This window comes from Rhinopithecus roxellana, chromosome 8 (genome assembly GCF_007565055.1).
Source record: "Rhinopithecus roxellana isolate Shanxi Qingling chromosome 8, ASM756505v1, whole genome shotgun sequence".
NCBI classification, from domain to species: Eukaryota; Metazoa; Chordata; class Mammalia; order Primates; family Cercopithecidae; genus Rhinopithecus; species Rhinopithecus roxellana.
In genome coordinates this window covers 136482425-136501931 of record NC_044556.1, presented here as the reverse complement: position 1 = coordinate 136501931, position 19507 = coordinate 136482425, and the positions used below count along the sequence as shown (strand labels likewise).

The 19507-nt window shown below is 34.3% G+C and overlaps 1 protein-coding gene across 1 annotated transcript in view; it reads left to right on the top strand.

The window, feature by feature from the left end:
* TPR (translocated promoter region, nuclear basket protein) overlaps window positions 1–19507 on the top strand; it is a 64555-nt gene that overhangs the window by 25308 nt on the left and 19740 nt on the right. Inside the window, exons 20-37 of the mRNA XM_010365913.2 lie at window positions 1382–1516; window positions 2024–2164; window positions 3127–3292; window positions 5815–5981; window positions 6969–7121; window positions 7565–7681; window positions 8688–8891; window positions 9174–9358; window positions 9800–9947; window positions 11888–12025; window positions 12118–12249; window positions 13515–13645; window positions 15088–15298; window positions 16173–16316; window positions 16642–16840; window positions 17797–18002; window positions 18213–18274; window positions 18800–19008. Coding sequence (XP_010364215.2) covers window positions 1382–1516; window positions 2024–2164; window positions 3127–3292; window positions 5815–5981; window positions 6969–7121; window positions 7565–7681; window positions 8688–8891; window positions 9174–9358; window positions 9800–9947; window positions 11888–12025; window positions 12118–12249; window positions 13515–13645; window positions 15088–15298; window positions 16173–16316; window positions 16642–16840; window positions 17797–18002; window positions 18213–18274; window positions 18800–19008 — 2848 coding nt within the window. The remainder of the gene's footprint in view (window positions 1–1381; window positions 1517–2023; window positions 2165–3126; window positions 3293–5814; window positions 5982–6968; window positions 7122–7564; window positions 7682–8687; window positions 8892–9173; window positions 9359–9799; window positions 9948–11887; window positions 12026–12117; window positions 12250–13514; window positions 13646–15087; window positions 15299–16172; window positions 16317–16641; window positions 16841–17796; window positions 18003–18212; window positions 18275–18799; window positions 19009–19507) is intronic.

Sequence of the window (19507 nt, the reverse complement as noted above, 5' to 3'; positions counted from 1 at the left end):
TCAGGATGGTCTCGATCTCCTGACCTCGTGATCCTCCTGCCTCGGCCTCCCAAAGTGCTGGGATTACAGGTGTGAGCCCCCGCGCCCGGCCAGACGAATATGTTTTATTCATTCTTGCTCATCTGAAATAAAAGGCAATATAATAATTACATTGTGTTGAATTTATATTTCTGAATTTTAACTTGACTATAAATGTCCATCTGAAATTAACAATATTTTTAACTACTTAGTTCAGTGATGATAAATTTTTTATATAGTCTTCTTTATTACTTAGTTATCTCTTCTGTCTTTGATCATTACTGTAAGCAAGGTATGGTTGTCCCCCATTTTACCTGTGTGAAACACTCAAGAGCTAATATATAATTTGCCTATTTTGGGACAGTCATGAGAGATGGGTTGGTTAGGACTTGAACCCATGTCTTATAATGCTCTTTTTTTTTTTTTTTTTTTTTTTGAGACGGAGTCTCACTCTGTCGCCCGGGCTGAGAGTACAGTGGCCGGATCTCAGCTCACTGCAAGCTTCGCCCCCTGGGTTTACGCCATTCTCCTGCCTCAGCCTCCTGAGTAGCTGGGACTACAGGCGCCTGCCACCTCGCCCGGCTAGTTTTTTTTTTTTTGTATTTTTTAGTAGAGATGGGGTTTCACCGTGTTAGCCAGGATGGTCTTGATCTCCTGACCTCGTGATCCGCCCGTCTCGGCCTCCCAAAGTGCTGGGATTACAGGCTTGAGCCACCGCGCCCGGTCTATAATGCTCTTATAAGGCTGTATTCTTTGTTTTTATCTTGCTGCAACTCCATTGTGAGGAGTGGGCAGCAGCATTTTTTCAAGCTGGTAGAGTGAATTTTATGGTTGATTATTTTTATGAATCATTGTGTGTAAATATGAGTACTTTCAGATTATTGGTTTTCAAAACACTCTCCCTGGTCCCCTTGAGACTCAGAATGTACTGTGGGTTGAGGGGAGGGAGATGATTTAAATAGATGAATCATCACTTTTAAACAGGTACTTAGAAACCAGCTTGGATTCTAAAACTTACATAATTTAATAGTAGTCAGGTATGATTATAGCAGTCATGCAATTCTGCTTTCTTATTCTTGCATATCAAATTTTTCTTGCTGTTATTTTTTGAAGTCTGGATTGTTAGAACAAGGAACCATAAGTATTTGTAGTAGTCAAAAGATTTTTTCATTGATCATCCCCAAAAATTTTTGCTTCATATTTTAGCACATGAAAGTAAGTTTTGTATTTCCTTGTACAATGAGGAGGTATAGTCTCTAAGAGCATCAAAAAAATGTAGTGATGTATGAATCATTTTATAATCTTAATACATTTTACACCATGTTTTTCAGCATTTTTTTATTTCATTTCTACTTATGTTAAGGTAAGAGCAGAAAATTTGAAGAAGGAAAAGGAAATGCTTAAATTGTCTGAAGTTCGTCTTTCTCAGCAAAGGGAGTCTTTGTTAGCTGAACAAAGGGGGCAAAACTTATTGCTAACTAATCTGCAAACAATTCAGGTAACCAATAAAAAGACTGTGTAGAAAAAATTTATAAAAATTAAATTTAGATTATGTTTGTATCCTCTCAATTTCCTTAATTAGAAAATTTATCCATCACTTTTGTCATCCATTATAATCATTGAATTTTGGAGTTTATTAAGACATTTCAGTATTTTAAATAACATATTGAAAGAAAATTGATTGAAACCATACATTGGTAAGTCCTGAGTTGTATTTACAGTGTACTGTGCAGTTTTACTATTTATAAGATTTAATTCTTAAGTTTTTATTTTCTTTAAAACTTTGGGAAATCTGAATGATGATTGTAATGTGTTCCATCTCTTTCGTGTATAATAGATGTTTTAATATTGAAAAATACCAGAATACTTTCTTGATAAATACTCTGGATTTTACCTTCTTCATGTAGAAATGGGTTTTAATACTGTATTTCTTTCTTGCCTTTAATTTTTATTTTTTGTATTGCCTTTCTCTTAAGCATAACCAAAAATCTTTTCTTTACTTTAGGGAATACTGGAGCGATCTGAAACAGAAACCAAACAAAGACTTAGTAGCCAGATAGAAAAACTGGAACATGAGATCTCTCATCTAAAGAAGAAGTTGGAAAATGAGGTGGAACAAAGGCATACACTTACTAGAAATCTAGATGTGAGTCCATCAGAGTTCTGAATTTCTGTAGTGTGTTTATGTTCAGTAATTAATCTGGTGTGTGGACAGTCTGCCATCCAAGATGAAGCATGATTTTGAAAAACTTTCTTACTAAGTTTCTGGCCTCACTCTATACCCAGTAATTTTTAACTGGGTGCCATATATTGTGAGTTTTATTGTGTTGGGTGCTGACTATTTTTGTATTCCTTTAAATCTTCTTGAGCTTTATTCTGAGATGCAGTAAAGTTAATTTAAAATGGTTTGATTCTTTAGACTTTGCCTTTTATGATGTATTAGGTGGGCCCAGAACAGTGTGCATTCTGGAATTATTATTCCCCACTACTGAGGCCAAGACTTTCATGAGTGCTAGTGCCAGTGTCCAGGGCAATTGTGGGGATTTTTTTTTAGTCTGGCTGCTGGGAAGAGGCATTATTCTTGACTTTCTTTGAATGACAGATATTCTTCACTCTTAATTCCTTTGGACAATTCTTCCCGTGTCTGGGGTAGGCGCCTTATATATATGCAGCGATCACTACTCTGGTGAATATTTAAGGAGGACCCTCTGTAGAGCTCCAGGGTACTCTGTGTGTGCACCCCTCCTGTCTTACATTCTGTCTTACAAATTTGAGCTGCTTTGGTCTCCCTGGACTTTCAGCTCTGTGTTCTCAATTCAGAAAGTCTCCTGGCCTCTGCCTCATTTCCTCTTCCCTATGTCATAGCCTGGAAACTTTTAAATCAGTAAACCGAGGCAATATAAGGTTCACCTCTTTTGTTTTCCATCTCAGGGATCTCAGTTGTTTCATGTGTTTTCTCTGGTTTTTTTGGCTGTCTCAGGTGTGACAGTAAATCTATTTTCTGTTACTCTCTCTCGACTGAGCTCCAAAGGTCTATAAAAAGATAGTTTGAACCTTTAGTTGCTTAGGAACCTAAAGAGAGTGTTATAAGGTTGATGTATTTTACAGGTTCAACTTTTAGATACAAAGAGACAACTGGATACAGAGACAAATCTTCATCTTAACACAAAAGAACTATTTAAAAATGCTCAAAAAGAAATTGCTACATTGAAACAGCACCTCAGTAATATGGAAGTCCAACTTGCTTCTCAGTCTTCACAGAGAACTGGTAAAGGTAAATAAAATAAGTAGACCAATATAATTGTAAATAAATAAGTATTTCTTAGTATTATAATATATCCTGTCAGTAATGAATGCTAGTAAAATGAAACAAAAAAGAAACAAAAAAAGCCCAACTTTTTCTTTATATAGTGGTACTCAGTTTTTAATGAATGCTAGTAAAATGGAACAAAAAAACAAAAAAAAAACAACTTTTTCTTTATATAGTGGTACTCAGTTTTGGGCCTACAATAGTAAATTCGCTGTTTTAAAAGATTCAGAATAGTTTGGCTTGGCCTTTGATCAAGGTATGTTCCCAGTTTTCTAATCCTTGAAACTATTTATTGATACTTTAAAAATTATTCTTTCTGAAGAGAGTTATTTGATTTTTAACCCGGGCCCCTTGGAAATGAGGTTACATACCAAATCTACAATGATAAGTTTCTCTTAAAGAAAGAGTTGATTTATGATCTCCTTTAAAGTAGTATTCCCAATTTTTGCTTATTGGTAGCCTCAGGTAAAACATTTGTTTCATTAGATTTTGCTTCCCTTTTTAAATACGTCATTTCAAGTTCAAAGCCTTTGTGTCTCAACAATCTTTCTATATGGTTTTATTTCTTAATACAAGGAAAATAAATGACTAATAAGTGTATGCAGACTTTCTGATTCACACAGTTTTTCAACCTATGGTGCAAAAGCAGTACATATTCAGTAGAAAATACTTCAGTACAGTATTTGTTCAGTAAATTACATGAGATACTCAACACCTCATTATAAAATAGGCTTTGTGTTAGAAGATTTTGACCAGCTATAGGCTAATGTAAGTGTTCTGAGCACCTTTAAGGTAGTCTAGGCAAAGCTATAAGCTATAAGCTAAGCTATGGTGTTCAGTGAGTTAGGTATATTAAATGTGTTTTCAACTCAAGATAGTTTCAAATTATGATGAGTTTAAGGATGTGCCCCCACTGGGAGTACAGAAGCATCTCTCTGTATATGTGCATATATACAGACTCATAAATATCTGATCCATATAAATAATGGGTATATAATTATCTAGGAGATAAGTATATACTTTCTTGTTGATACCATGTGATAAAACATTCTTTCCAACTTACAGTTTTCTGCCTATTTTATGTACTTGTGATAAAAATTGGGCTAAATTTTAGATTTAAGATTTAGTGTTTTAGAGTAAATAATGTTTAATTATTGGGAGAATCCACCCCCAATATTTCAACATAGGTTCTATTTTCCATAAGTGTTGACTGACTGAGAAATAAAGAGAGACAGTACAAAGAGAGGAATTTTATAGCTGGGCCGCCAGGGGTGACATCACATGTTGGTAGGACCATCATGCCCACCTGAGTCTCAGACCAGCAAGTTTTTATTAAGGGTATCAAAAGGGGAGGGGGTGTAAGAACAGAGAGTAGGCACAAAGATCACATGCTTCAAAAAGCAGAACCACTGATAAGGGTCTAACAAAGATCACATGCTTCTGAGGGAATAAGGCAAAGAGCAAAAGCAGAACCACTGATAAGGGTCTATGTTCAGCGGTGCACATATTGTCTTGATAAACATCTTAAACCAGAAAACAGTTCGAGAGCAGAGAACCGGTGTGACCACAAATTTACCAGGGCTGAGTTTTCCAAACCCTAGTAAACCTGAGGGTTCTGCAGGAGACCAGGGCTTATCTCAGTCCCTATCTCAACTGCACAAGACAGACATTCTCAGAGTGGCCATTCGTAGACCTCCCCGGAGGGATGCATTCTTTTCCCAGGGTATTAATATTAATATTCCTTGCTAGGAAAAGAATTTAGCGATATATTTCCTACTTGCGTGTCACTTTATAGGCCCTCTGCAGGAAGAAAAATATGGCTCTTTTTGCCCAACCCCGCAGGCAATCAGACCTTATGGTTGTCTTCCCTTGTACGATAAAGATCGCTATTATTCTGTTCTTTTTCAAGGTGCATTGATTTCATATTGTTTAAACACACGTTTTACAGTCAATTTGTCAGTTAACACAGTTATCACAGTGGTCCTGAGGTGACATGCATCCTCAGCTTACGAAGATAACAGGATTAAGAGATTAAAGACAGACATAAGAAATCATAAAAGTATTATTTAAGAACTGATAAATGTCCATGTTAAGATGAAATCTTCACGATTTATGTTCCTCTACCACAGCTCTAGCCGGTCCCTCCATTCGGGGTCCCTGACTTCCCGTAATATTTAATAAATTAAGAGTTCTGTCATTTCTTTGTATAGCTACCTCAGTTTAGTGGAAATATTTGATTGTTCTCTTTTGAATATTCTTTTCTTAATTTTTGTAACGGATTTCAATATTAATATTTGAATTTTTTGTTTTTGAGGAAGTAACATAACAAAGTACCTGTTTTTATTTTGATATTTGGCATAGATTGAAACATACTTTCTAAATATATCTATATTTGAACCTTAATGCTAATTTCATAAGCTCTTTATAACAGTCATCTCAAATACTATTGGAAATACTAATTTTAACAGAGCTGTTGTATCTTTTAGGTCAGCCTAGCAACAAAGAAGATGTAGATGATCTTGTGAGTCAGCTAAGACAGACAGAAGAGCAGGTGAATGACTTAAAGGAGAGACTCAAAACAAGTACTAGCAATGTAGAACAATATCGAGCAATGGTTACTAGTTTAGAAGAATCCCTGAACAAGGAAAAACAGGTATGTATAATTCTGAACTCAGAATTCAATCTGAACACATTTGTTAACTTTCTTTTTATTAATTAGAGGATTGCTTTGTAAGGCACTGGTATGAATTAGACCAGCGTCATTGCCTTTAACCTTATGAAAGTACTTGAGTCTCATAAGACAGATAAAACAAAAACACAAAATTCATGAAGCAAGGAGGTTATCCTTGCTGTTGGAATGGTCCAGATCAAATGTTGAGAATGAGAGGTCGGGAATGTTATTTGTTTTCTGGGTATGCATGCCTACACGAGAGATGGCATTTGTGCAGATAAAGCCTTGAATGAAGGTATCTGTGTAGGCAAATAGAGCAGAAAGGTATTTTACATAATGGGAACCCTCAGCCATGGTAGAAAGCCTTCAGAAGACAGTTTGTAAAGTGAGTAGTGAAGGGATACAGTTATAAATGTAGTTGATAACCAAATGTGAAAGGTTTTAAATATGTTAAATTATATTCTGTAGTTTTATTAAGAGCCATTGATTTTTTTTTAACATGTCATAATCAGATTTTTTTTTTTTTTTTGGTTAGAAAATTCATGTGGTAGATTGGAAGATACAATGTTCATTTTGAAGGCTGTAGCAGTAGTCTAGGGCTGCAATTTTAAAAGATTCTTTTGTAGTTGACATCACTGTAAAGACATCACAATGTGTGAGGAAAATACCTTTCGATTGTAGAATAGATGGATTTGGCAAGTGGATATGAGGGTTGAGGGAGAAATGAGGATTGGAAATTTCATTTCAAAAGAGAAAAATGGCCAGTAGCCAAGTTGAAAGGTAAATGCTTATAGATTTATATGGTGTTTTTGCTTGTTGTTGAATCTTCTAATCACCTTTAATGTATGCTTTTTCTAATATAAAGCAAACATTAATTTTCTTATCAAATTAGTTTTGATTTGGAGAAAGTAATTATATGATTTTAAATGTATGTAATTTTTATATCCTACTGTTTGTGATGTGGTAAAGGTGACAGAAGAAGTGCGTAAGAATATTGAAGTTCGTTTAAAAGAGTCAGCTGAGTTTCAGACACAGTTGGAAAAGAAGTTGATGGAAGTAGAGAAGGAAAAACAAGAACTTCAGGATGATAAGAGAAGAGCCATAGAGAGCATGGAACAACAGGTAAATAGGTTAATGGTATTAATGTTGTTGTTTTTTTTTTTTTTTTTTTTACTTGTAAGGATTTGAATTCTTTTAACTAGGTCATTAGTTGCCATTTGGTTCATCTCAACAGAAATTTATTAAAAACGTAGGCAAAATTATGTTTTACTCTTTTCTGTACCTCTATATACATTTCCCATTGAAATGTTTAGACTACTTTACAGAAATAGGTATCAGTGGTTCTTTTTAAAAGCCCCTACCTGAGACGACTTTTGCAAATGTTAGGGAATGGATAGAGTTGCAAAACTGATTATATCAGGGTTTGAGCATTTTAAATTTAGCAGCAGTTTTTTGGTCTAATTGGATCTTGAAAAATGAGCCTTCAATATAGTAACACTACAATACAGTATTTTCCAAGTAAGGTTGCAATTAATTTTGGTTTTAATCTTGTTCTTTCTACTTAGTTATCTGAATTGAAAAAAACACTTTCTAGTGTTCAGAATGAAGTACAAGAAGCTCTTCAGAGAGCAAGCACAGCTTTAAGTAATGAGCAGCAAGCCAGACGTGACTGTCAGGAACAAGTAAGTGGTGCTGTTATAGCCAGTTAATTGAGAAATGAGCTTTGATCCTAGAGAATGATTCTTAAAGTATATTTATGCATTATGAGAACTGGTGGACCTTGGAAAAATTCAAGATTATTTCCACTTTTGTGGAACTTAGGACAAATTGAAAAGTATAGATGAAGGCTAAAAATAAATACATAGTGCAATATTCGTTAACAAAGCAATCTTGACAATGGGAAAACAAAAACAGGAGTAGAAGACTAAGATTTGTACTTGGCTCTCATTTGCAAAAATTATTTTACTATTGTCCTTCACTAGATCCGGTTATAAAATTATAGATACAATTGATTAGAGACAACATTTCCTTAACAAAACAAGAACCTCTTCCTAACATTGTTAATGCATTACTAAGTTTGCACATCTATCGATATACTGCTTTTTATAAAATGTTAAAGTCTCATTAGTTTGAGTGTATGTATGTATGTCCACACGTGTTGAAGCTTTTTATAATTTTTTTATTAATGAGAAATGATAAAATAATTCAGGAGTTGGAGTTACTAAAATGGTAGGATGGGATAGGAATACATTTGAAGATATTGGTAATGTTCTTATTTTAAGTTGGGTGTCATGTTAATAGCTATTCGTTTGGTTACTATTCTTTATTGCCTATATATATGTAACATGTATATCACTATTTTAAAATGTAATACAGGGAAATGCTTCAAAGTAAATTTCATTAAAATCAGTGGATCTATAATTTAGTATTTATATAGCTGAGTTATGTTTAGTTTCTTATATCAGAAAGTTTGTCCAAATTGCTACCATCTTCTAAGGGTCATTTCTGACAGTTTTATTATATTTCATTAAGTAGCTAATGCATTAACTTTTAATTTCTTATTTTGCTACATTTAGATTGTCTTTACTTTTATTATTTAAAAAGTTCAATGTGTATCTTTTCCAAAAGTGCTAGCTAGCTTTATGGATTTTTAATCTTTGGTATCAATTGGGGAATAATTTCTTATAGGCTAAAATAGCTGTGGAAGCTCAGAATAAGTATGAGAGAGAATTGATGCTGCATGCTGCTGATGTTGAAGCTCTACAAGCTGCGAAGGAGCAGGTTTCAAAAATGGCATCAGTCCGTCAGCATTTGGAAGAAACAACACAGAAAGCAGAATCACAGTTGTTGGAGTGTAAAGCATCTTGGGAAGAAAGAGAGAGAATGTTAAAGGTATAATTGTAAATCTGAATAGAATGTTCAGTTGAATTCAAAGAATTTTTATTTATTTTTTCTTTTTTTTTTTTTGAGATGGAGTCTCGCTCTGTCACCCATGCTGGAGTGCGATGGCGTGATATTGGCTCACTGCAATCTCTGCCTCCCGGGTCAAGCAATTCTCCTGCCTCAGCCTCCCAAGTAGCTGGGATTACAGGCGTTAGCCACTGTGCCTGGCCAAGTTGTTTTTTAAAATGTGTATTGGAAAATCTGCTATTCTGATAGACTCTTGGCTTGCAGGATGAAGTTTCCAAATGTGTATGTCGCTGTGAAGATCTGGAGAAACAAAACAGATTACTTCATGATCAGATCGAAAAATTAAGTGACAAGGTCGTTGCCTCTGTGAAGGAAGGTGTACAAGGACCACTGAATGTATCTCTCAGTGAAGAAGGAAAATCTCAAGAACAAATTTTGGAAATTCTCAGGTAAATCATGTTCTTACTGCCTCATTTCTGTGGTATAACAACTGTGAAATAAAACTACAAATGCATAAATTAAAGAGATTATACATAATTTTGATATGAAGTTCATTCTTCTATTTGTCAAAAAACTTATAACTTTTAACATTTACACATACTAGTAAGTGACTAATAATGATAGTAGGATCTTGAATCTGATAGTAGGAACTAGAGCAGATTTCTCTTGAAAAAATAAATGCCTTTCAGATCATTTTAGAGATGAACATTCTAAAGCCAGTGTCTATAAAAGAAAATAGGAATGCATTTCCCATTATTGTTTATTATTAATAAAAACATGTGAAATAGTTATTAAAGTCAATGATTTTTGTCATCTTACCAAATTACCCAAGTTTTGAAATGTTGGCTTTTTAAAATTCACGTAAAATTTTAATATCTCTATTTTTGTAGATTTATACGACGAGAAAAAGAAATTGCTGAAACTAGGTTTGAGGTGGCTCAGGTTGAGAGTCTGCGTTATCGACAAAGGGTTGAACTTTTAGAAAGAGAGCTGCAGGAACTGCAAGATAGTCTAAATGCTGAAAGGGAGAAAGTCCAGGTAGGTATAGTAAGCTTTAAGAAAGCACTTGTTAAATCAAAAGAGAAGCACTCATTTGTATCTCTACTATTTAGCATAACGTAAAATTTAACTCGAAGTAAGCATTCTTCTAAACTTAAAAATTCATTAAGCTTTTGTTAAACACTAATACAGTATAGTGCTTAAAAATAAAGGCTCTGTAACCACACTGCCTGGTTTCAGATTCTAGCTTCATACCATTTAGCTGTGGCGTTGAGTACATTGTTTAACTTCCCTGCCCTTAGTTTCTTCATCTGTAATATTTGGATAATAATGAGGATTAATTCAGTTTGTGCACATGAGGCATTTAAAAGCATGTCTGGTATGTAGTGAGTGCTTAATAAATTCCAACTGTCTTAATTTATTATAGTTATGGTTTATACATGTGGATAGTCATTCTAAGATAAAGTGATTTAAACTGCTACAGAATATCTTTCTCACCCAAGGAGCAAAAAGTAGTAAAAACTAACAACCAAAGGAAAAGAAGCTGTGGTAGTGAAATGGGTGGTAATAACACAAGCTTGACTCCTTACACCACACTACCACCCAAAGCTTATTGTTGAGTTACTTCATTCTTAGGAGCTACAGTAATATACCCCCACATCTAGAAGGAAGGAAATTAAGATCTTAAAACATTCACCTCTTTTAACTGATAAGTAGTCAGAATGACTATTAAGAAACCATTGAACAGGGAAAAGTAAATAATGAAGTTTATGGGATTTATGTGTTCAGCAGAAGCTAAAGTTTCCAGAATTATATCCTGTTTAATTCAAATGTATCTCACTATGGAAATAATAGAGCCTCCAGTTCAATGGAGTTAATACTTGGAGGAAAAGGGACAGAATCAGAGTCTGTAATAAAGATTGCATATTGTTTCAGTCTTTTCTGCTTCCTTTTTTTTTCCTTTGGGCTATAGAAAGTAAATACTAGAAAATGCCTGCCCACGAACAAGTTCACAGGGGGAAACCAACTCTTAAATACAGGAAGAAGAGAGTCAATAAGTAACATGGATTATATAAAAAGTAATATAATGGGCCGGGCGCGGTGGCTCACGCCTGTAACCCTGCACTTTGGGAGGCCAAGGCAGGTGGATCATGAGGTCAGGAGATCGAGACCATCCTGCCTAACATGGTGAAACCCCATCTCTACTAAAATATAAAAAAATTAGCCGGGCGTGGTGTCAGGCTCCTGTAGTCTCAGCTACTCGGGAGGCTGAGGCAGGAGAATGGTGTGAACCTGGGAGGTGGAGCTTGCAGTGAGCCAAGATCATGCCACTGGACTCCAGCCTGGGCGAGAGAACGAGACTCCATCTCAAAAACTAATAAAACAATAATAATAATAATAATAATATGTCTGTCTAAGCTTGAACAGTGTAGCATGGCAACCATGAAATATGCTATAGCTTTGAAAATAGTGGAGGAAGAAAGTAATATACCAAATGCAAAAGATGGATAATTATACCCTATGAGAAGGAAAACTTCTTCACAGGTAATTCAGTAAAATTTCTCATAACCAAAATGATGGAACAAAGGATCAAAATAAAGAGATTTCTGAACAAGAGGGAATAAACTGAGATTAAAATAACATTTTAGAACTAATAACTGAATTTAGTGCAGCAAGGAAAAAAAAGATATAGAAAGAAAAAAATAGAGATTTGGATTGATATTTTTACCTAATGTTAATACTTTGTTGGTGGGATTTGTAGCATCTTTTCACTTTTATCTTTGTAATTCTTGTATTTGTTTAAACTGTGCAGTTAGCATGCCTCACAGAAAAGTAAACATGAACTTTCCAAAATTTTAGTTCAAAAAGTTGAAACTTAAATCCTCTTTACTTTGTTGTAGGGAGGATTTGAGCTCATAGGAAGGTAGACTTTCAACTATTGTTAGATGTTGGTATGTATATTTATTTGAAATGTTTAGGTAACTGCAAAAACAATGGCTCAGCATGAAGAACTGATGAAGAAAACTGAAACAATGAATGTAGTTATGGAGACCAATAAAATGCTAAGAGAAGAAAAGGAGAGACTAGAACAGGATCTACAGCAAATGCAAGCAAAGGTTTGTTGCTTGGTTATCAAGAGTGGAAGCATGTTATTTTTAATAATAAATGAATTTTTACATTTGTTGTTAAATATTGGCATGACTTTCAGGTAAGAAAACTGGAGTTAGATATTTTACCCTTACAAGAAGCAAATGCTGAGCTGAGTGAGAAAAGCGGTATGTTGCAGGCAGAGAAGAAGCTGTTGGAAGAGGATGTCAAACGTTGGAAAGCACGTAACCAGGTAAATGCAGTTAAAACTCTTCCAAAACATGGAAACATGTGTTTTTAATAATAGGGGAAACTTAGGGGGATAAAAATATTTGAAGAACTAGTGAAAATTGTGTTTATTAGTGAAAGTCTATTATGTTATTAATACATGTAAATATTTGACATGTTAAACAGAACCCAATTTATTAAAAATTTTTGTTGCATTATATACATTTCTAAAAAGCAGTTACTTTATTTTCCATAATTTAAAAGTTTTAGGCTTTCATTTTATCTCTAAAATATTTTTATACATGAAAATAGAAATCTGAGGCCAGACATGGTGGCTCATGCCTGTAATCCCAGCACTTTGGGAGGCCAAGATGGGAGGATTGCTTGAGCCCAGAAGTTTGAGACCAGCCTGGGCAATGTAGTGAGACTCCATCTCTACAAAAAATTAAAAATTAGCTGAGCATGGTGGTGCATGCCTGTAGTCCCATCTGCTTGGGAGGCTGAGGCCAGAGGATTACTTGAGCCTAGGTGGTCGAAGCTACAGTGAGTTGTGATCATGCTACTGTATGCTAGCCTGGGTGAGAGAGGGAGACGCTGTCTCAAAAAAAAGCAAACTAGGAATCTGTATACTTTATTGAATTTATTGAAGCACTTTAAAAAGACTTGTTCACTGGAACGTTTTTAGGGAGATGAAACCATGTAACATACTGTGGTTAGAAACTCAGCTCTTTACTCAAACAAAAGGTTAGAAATCTGCCTTGCATGTATTAGGTATATGACTTGGGAGAGTTTCTTAACCTCTTGGAGCTTTAGTTTTCCTCATTTGTAAAATGAGGGACACTCTTATCACCTTTCGTGTGATAAAAAATGTAATACACGTAAAGCATGTTACCTGGCATCTACAGAAGGTTTGTGTGTTTAACTTGTAATACATTATCTATATTTCTTTTTCTTTTAAATGTCACTTCAATGAAATTAGGTACTTAATATTGAAAGTTTTGATTCCTTGGATCCCTTTATTTGGCTTCTAACTAATCTGAAATGTTTATTCATAAATATGAAAATATAATGAGCAGTTAATGACATTTGATTTTTTTTCCTCTTCCATTTTGGCTAGACTTCTTAGCCAAACCAAAGCTAAGTTTGATCTTAGTATCTTGTAGTTCCATGCTTGATTACTTTACATGCAAGACACCTAATGTAAACATAATCAGATATTCTTCCATTTTATTATAGCACATTTGTTTCATAAAACCTAAAAAAATCAAGTAAGCATTTTTGTTATTCTAGCATCTAGTAAGTCAACAGAAAGATCCAGATACAGAAGAATATCGGAAGCTCCTTTCTGAAAAGGAAGTTCATACTAAGCGTATTCAACAGTTGACAGAAGAAATTGGTAGACTTAAAGCTGAAATTGCAAGGTATATTGAAAGAAGCCTTAAATCGTATATAATATATAAAATCTTAAAGATGTTTATTTTACTTATTTACATGACTCCCCAAGTGCCTGCCTCGTGGTTTTAGAAAGAATGGAAAGTGCTAGAGCACCCATATCTGACTTGCGTCTACTTTGTAGAGTCAAGCAGTGATTTAATATTATGCCCTCATATATAAAGTATATGTGAGAATATCCTCCTTATAGATAATTATTTCTCTATATTTTATTTTTTAAAGAGCTACTCAGTAGAAGTCTAAAGCTAAATTTATAGCTATCAAAGACTTTTACAAGTAGTTTTTGTTGTTGTTGTTGTTGCTGTTGTTTTGGTTAGCTTATATCTGTGACTCTGTAAGGCAAGTGGGTTTTATCGTTTTGGCTTTTTTGTTCCTTTTTGTGGAGAACAGTGTTTCCCTCTGTTGGCCAGGCAGGTCTCAAACTCCTGGGCTCAAGCTGTCCTCGCACTTCTGCCTCCCTAAGAGCTGGGATTACAGGCATGAGCCATCATGCCTGGCCAAGGGAAGTTTTTAAGTATTAATTTTTTCTTAATGAACTAATAGCAAAGTGTTGCCCCTTTAAAATTAAGAGATTAAATATTAATGTTTCCGGTTTACCTTTTTTTAAACTTTAGTGTAATTTGCCCATATCATGGCCCTATTTATATATTGCTTTACAACTTACAAATTTTTGTGTTTTTTATACATACTTATGTATATATATTTTCTTTATAGCAATAGTCTAGCATATTAAGTAGAAGAGTTATATTTTAATCTTAAAAATGAAGAACCTAAGATTCAAAAAGATTGACTACCTAATTCAGACCATCTGATTTCAAGTTCAGTTCAAAATTAACCCGTACTCTTAATTCAGGCCATCTGATTTCAAGTTCAGTCCAGGATATAGTATAGGCGTTGGCAAACTATAGCCCACAGACCAAATGTGACCCATGATTTGGTTTTGCACAGCCTATAAGCTAAGACTGATTTTTATTTTTTTAAAGCATTGTTGAAGAAAAATGCAGCAAAGACTTTGTGGCTTGCAAAGTATAGCATATTCTAATATCCAGCCCTTTACAGAAAAAATTTGACAATACTCAATGCAGTAGAAAGAGGGTGGGTTTTGCTCTCAAGAAGTCTGAATTAAAATCTGGGTACCATCACTTGATTTTAGTTTGTGAAATTGCGCATGTTACTTGACCACTGATAACTCCGTTTTTCTCATCTCTAAAATGCACATGTAAACCTATGTAATAAGATCTTGCCGAAGGGCTGTGAATTTGTAAGGTCTTACCTTTGAAGTATGCAGGTATTTTTTAGGATCTTCAAAAAAAAATTTATTAAAGCAGTATAACGTAAAGTTACATTGAACTTCAAAATTTGAAAAACATCTCATATATTTAATCTTTATTTTTTCCTCCATTTTTTAAAGATCAAATGCATCTTTGACTAACAACCAGAACTTAATTCAGAGTCTGAAGGAAGATCTAAATAAAGTAAGAACTGAAAAGGAAACCATCCAGAAGGACTTAGATGCCAAAATAATTGATATCCAAGAAAAAGTCAAAACTATTACTCAAGTAAAGAAAATTGGACGTAGGTACAAGACTCAATATGAAGAACTTAAAGCACAACAAGATAAGGTATTTTGAAGAAGCTTTTCTTACAAAACAAAATTAGGATGAATGTTACAAAATCTTATTTCTTTGTAATTTTGAATATTACTAGCTTTTAGATACTGAACTCGTGTAACCATATATGATATCTTTATTTAAGATTAGTTATTTAATATGCTGAAAATGCATTATAAACTCACAAATTTTGGTAAATACTAGATATTTTGGTTCAGTTTTCACCTTTCAAGTACTCTCCATTTTCAAAGCTATGTTCTTATAACTCATTGGTAATTACCGTTGGATATTTAAAAATGATGACTAATCAGGTTTTGTATAGTTTTAAATAAATTATTTAGGTTAACCACCTATCAAAAAAGTTGAGAAATCTTTATTATATTTATGTTTTGAATCTAAATGTTGCTTTTAATTCCTGAAGGTAAGGAATTTGTATATTGAGAATTACGTATTTATTACATGTTGGATTAGAAAATAAAGAAAAAAATTCGCAATTACTACCCCTTTGTTTTAGCCACTATTAGTACATTAGTATCCCTTTTCATACATGTAAGCAATGTTTTTTCAAAGAAATAATATTATATGCTTATATTCTTTTGTAGTCTGCTTTTTTCACTTGATTCATTATTATGAAAATGCAGTTCAGTGTTGAAAATTCAACTATAATGCATCATTTTGATTAGCTGTTTAGTATTCAGTTATGTGGAAAACCACAACTAGTTGCCCGTTTTTGGAGATTACAGTTGTTTCATAGAAAATTCTGTTTTGAATACCTTCAAGGATAAAGTTTCTTTGCAAAGCTGTGATTATTTTCTTAGACAAACTTGCAGAAATGGAATTACTAAACATAAATATGTAAGTGTATTCTTACTGTTTGTTGTCTTAGGTTATGGAGACATCGGCTCAGTCCTCTGGAGACCATCAGGAACAGCATGTTTTAGTCCAGGAAATGCAGGAACTCAAAGAAACACTCAACCAAGCTGAAACAAAATCAAAATCACTCGAGAGTCAAGTAGAGAATCTGCAGAAGGTATGAGTGTGAGAACAGTCTGTTCCTAATTCTTTCCTGTTATACACCTAAAGAAATAAGCTCTAACTACCGACACTTTCTCTTGACACTTTCTCTTACCCTGTGGGAATGGATACATTTTATTCTTTTTACTTGGAGTGGCTCATGTATGTAAGTAGTACCCAGTCATCTTCAGGTGTGCATTTAGTTGGTCTGACCACCATTTTTATACTTCTATTTAATCTTTTAAAGAGCAAATTAATAAGTTATACTTTAAGTTGCTACCACATACCGTTTGTATTGAAATGATTGAATTCCATGGTAAATACTTTGTTTTCCTTTAAAGACATTATCTGAAAAAGAGACAGAAGCAAGAAATCTCCAGGAACAGAGTGTGCAACTTCAGTCTGAACTTTCACGACTTCGTCAGGATCTTCAAGATAGAACCACACAGGAGGAGCAGCTCCGACAACAGATAACTGAAAAGGAAGAAAAAACCAGAAAGGCTATTGTAGCAGCAAAATCAAAAATTGCACACTTAGCTGGTAAATACCTGTTTAAAGTTTGAACTTGGTAGTGAAAGTTGGTTGTGTGTTGCAGGCTTAAAATTAAATGGAATAGAAATAAAAGGTATCTACTATGAAGGGTGTGTTTGTGTCTGTGTGTGTGCGTGCCTTAAATATTAGGAATAATTAGTTGGACACAAAGAGCAACCCTAATTTTCAAGTGATGAGGATGTCCTTGATATGATGAAATTTTTCTCAATTGTTGGCTGGCCGTAGATAATGGAGTACTGCTATCCTTCTGCTTTCATGAATAACAATTGTATCTTGTGACAGAGATCCTTTGAGCCCAGACCATGCTGCCTACACACCTTATGTAGACTGCATAAAGATCTTTACCAGTCCAGGGATTTTTTTGTGCCTCATTTGGTAGAGGGCCCCTCTAGCTCTTCGGGGAGAGTATCATGTCAAATTTATGAAGAACCTAGTTCTTCAAGGCTCAGGGGTTTATTCAGCGTTGCCTGTCTGCTGAGTAGTTAAATAAAATGTCAAACCAGTTGGGTTTTGTTACAGGCATTTTTTTTTTTAAATGATCTCTAAGACAATGTCCTAAAAACTTACTTGATTTTAAAAGTTCTTGAATTATTTTTAAACAGTGCTGTAGATTATATGAAATAAAAATTTTGCAATTCATAATAATGAATTGAATGATACATTGAAATATAAAAGGGCTTCTGCTAACCCAGATCTTTAGTTTGTTGAGATTTTAGTTAGGAAAAAGTAAATTTTTATGTTGGAGTGAGTATATTTTATATTCTAGTAATAAATTAAAACATGAATGTACTTAGAACTTTGCTCATTGAGATATATAGTATATCATAACTAATGTAGATGTTACAGTAGTAGAATCTGATGTGACCATGTGTCAATTAAGTGCATAAATGTTGTTTTAAATGTTTGATTATAATATTAATATAATCACCTGGTTACTTCTTTAGGTGTAAAAGATCAGCTAACTAAAGAAAATGAGGAGCTTAAACAAAGGAATGGAGCCTTAGATCAGCAGAAAGACGAATTGGATGTTCGTATTACTGCTCTAAAGTCCCAATATGAAGGTCGAATTAGTCGCTTGGAAAGAGAACTCAGGGAGCATCAAGAGAGACACCTTGAGCAGAGAGATGAGCCTCAAGAACCTTCTAATAAGGTGATTAGCTAATTCTGCTTAAGTAACAAATTGTTCTTCTTTGTACACTTTACTTGAAAGTGCCTGGTGACATAGGAGCCTTTGTCAGAGTGAATTTTGGCTAAAATTCAACGTGTGCAGAGAGAATTAACAATAGTGAAATATTTTTTGTAGCATTTTTAGTGGACTCTTGTGGGCTAGGAACAACAATCAAGAGCTTTCTCTTTATAGGTCCCTGAACAGCAGAGACAGATCACGTTGAAAACAACTCCAGCTTCTGGTGAAAGAGGAATGTGAGTTTTAGTTATTTCATAGTCTTTTTCTTTTAAAGCTCGGGTAATATCTAGTGATCTTTCTGTTTAGGAAACAGAAATCTGTGTATTCTGTTGTAAAAACATAATCTAAAGAGTTATTTTCTCTGCAAAACTGTATCATATGTTTGCCAACTTGTTTTCAGCATACTTTCAGTCCTATCAGATGAAGCTTTGTGACAGAGAAAACATCTCTCATCTTTTAGTTTACAGTTGGTTTCTAAGGCTGCTACTGATTTTCCCCGTGATATTACATGATGACAGATATAAAATGCTGGGCTGAGACTTGGGTTCACCAATTCAACAGCTGGATACATTCTGCATTGTCAGGATGCACCACGCTGGAGCATTCTCTGTATAGTTTTTAATGCTTAAATTCAAAACAGCTTTAATAAGGCTCTGAAATATTTAGTGAACAAAAAAATAGAGACCTGTACTCACTGTGTTTTTAAAAGTATTTGTGTAATAATTTGTTATTAATTATTCTTGCATTTTCTCCTCTATTAGTGCCAGCACATCAGACCCACCAACAGCCAATATCAAGCCAACTCCTGTTGTGTCTACTCCAAGTAAAGTGACAGCTGCAGCTTTGGCTGGAAATAAGTCAACACCCAGGGCTAGTATCCGCCCAATGGTTACACCTGCAACTGTTACAAATCCCACTACTACCCCAACAGCTACAGTGATGCCCACTACACAAGTGGAATCACAGGAAGGTTAGTGAAATAATACAGATCTGATTAGACTGATTGCTTATTTAGATTTATTATGAGAAGATGACAGTAATTTCAAAGATAAATGAAGCATCCAGTACAGCTGAAGTCAGCATCATTATAAAAATGGGTGTTTAATATTTGAAGTACATACTTCTAGGACCAAAATTTTCACTTGTAATGACAAAGAATATATGAAATCCACTTTGGAAAATCATACTGAATTACTGGCTCAACCCAACATTGCTTTCTCACTGAACCTGACCATTTCATTGCTTTCTTCAGTTTTTTCCCATGACACTCTGTTACTCATTACAGCAATTACAACTTTGTATTTTATTCTGTGGTATACATGCTTTTTTACTCCACTACCTTGAGCTCCTCAAGGGCAAAAATCTTGGCTTCTTATTGTTTAATCCCTTTACCTAACTCCACAGTAGGTGTTCAGTAAAACTTTGCTACCTGCATATTTCCTTATATTCTTATCTTGATAAATGTTAGA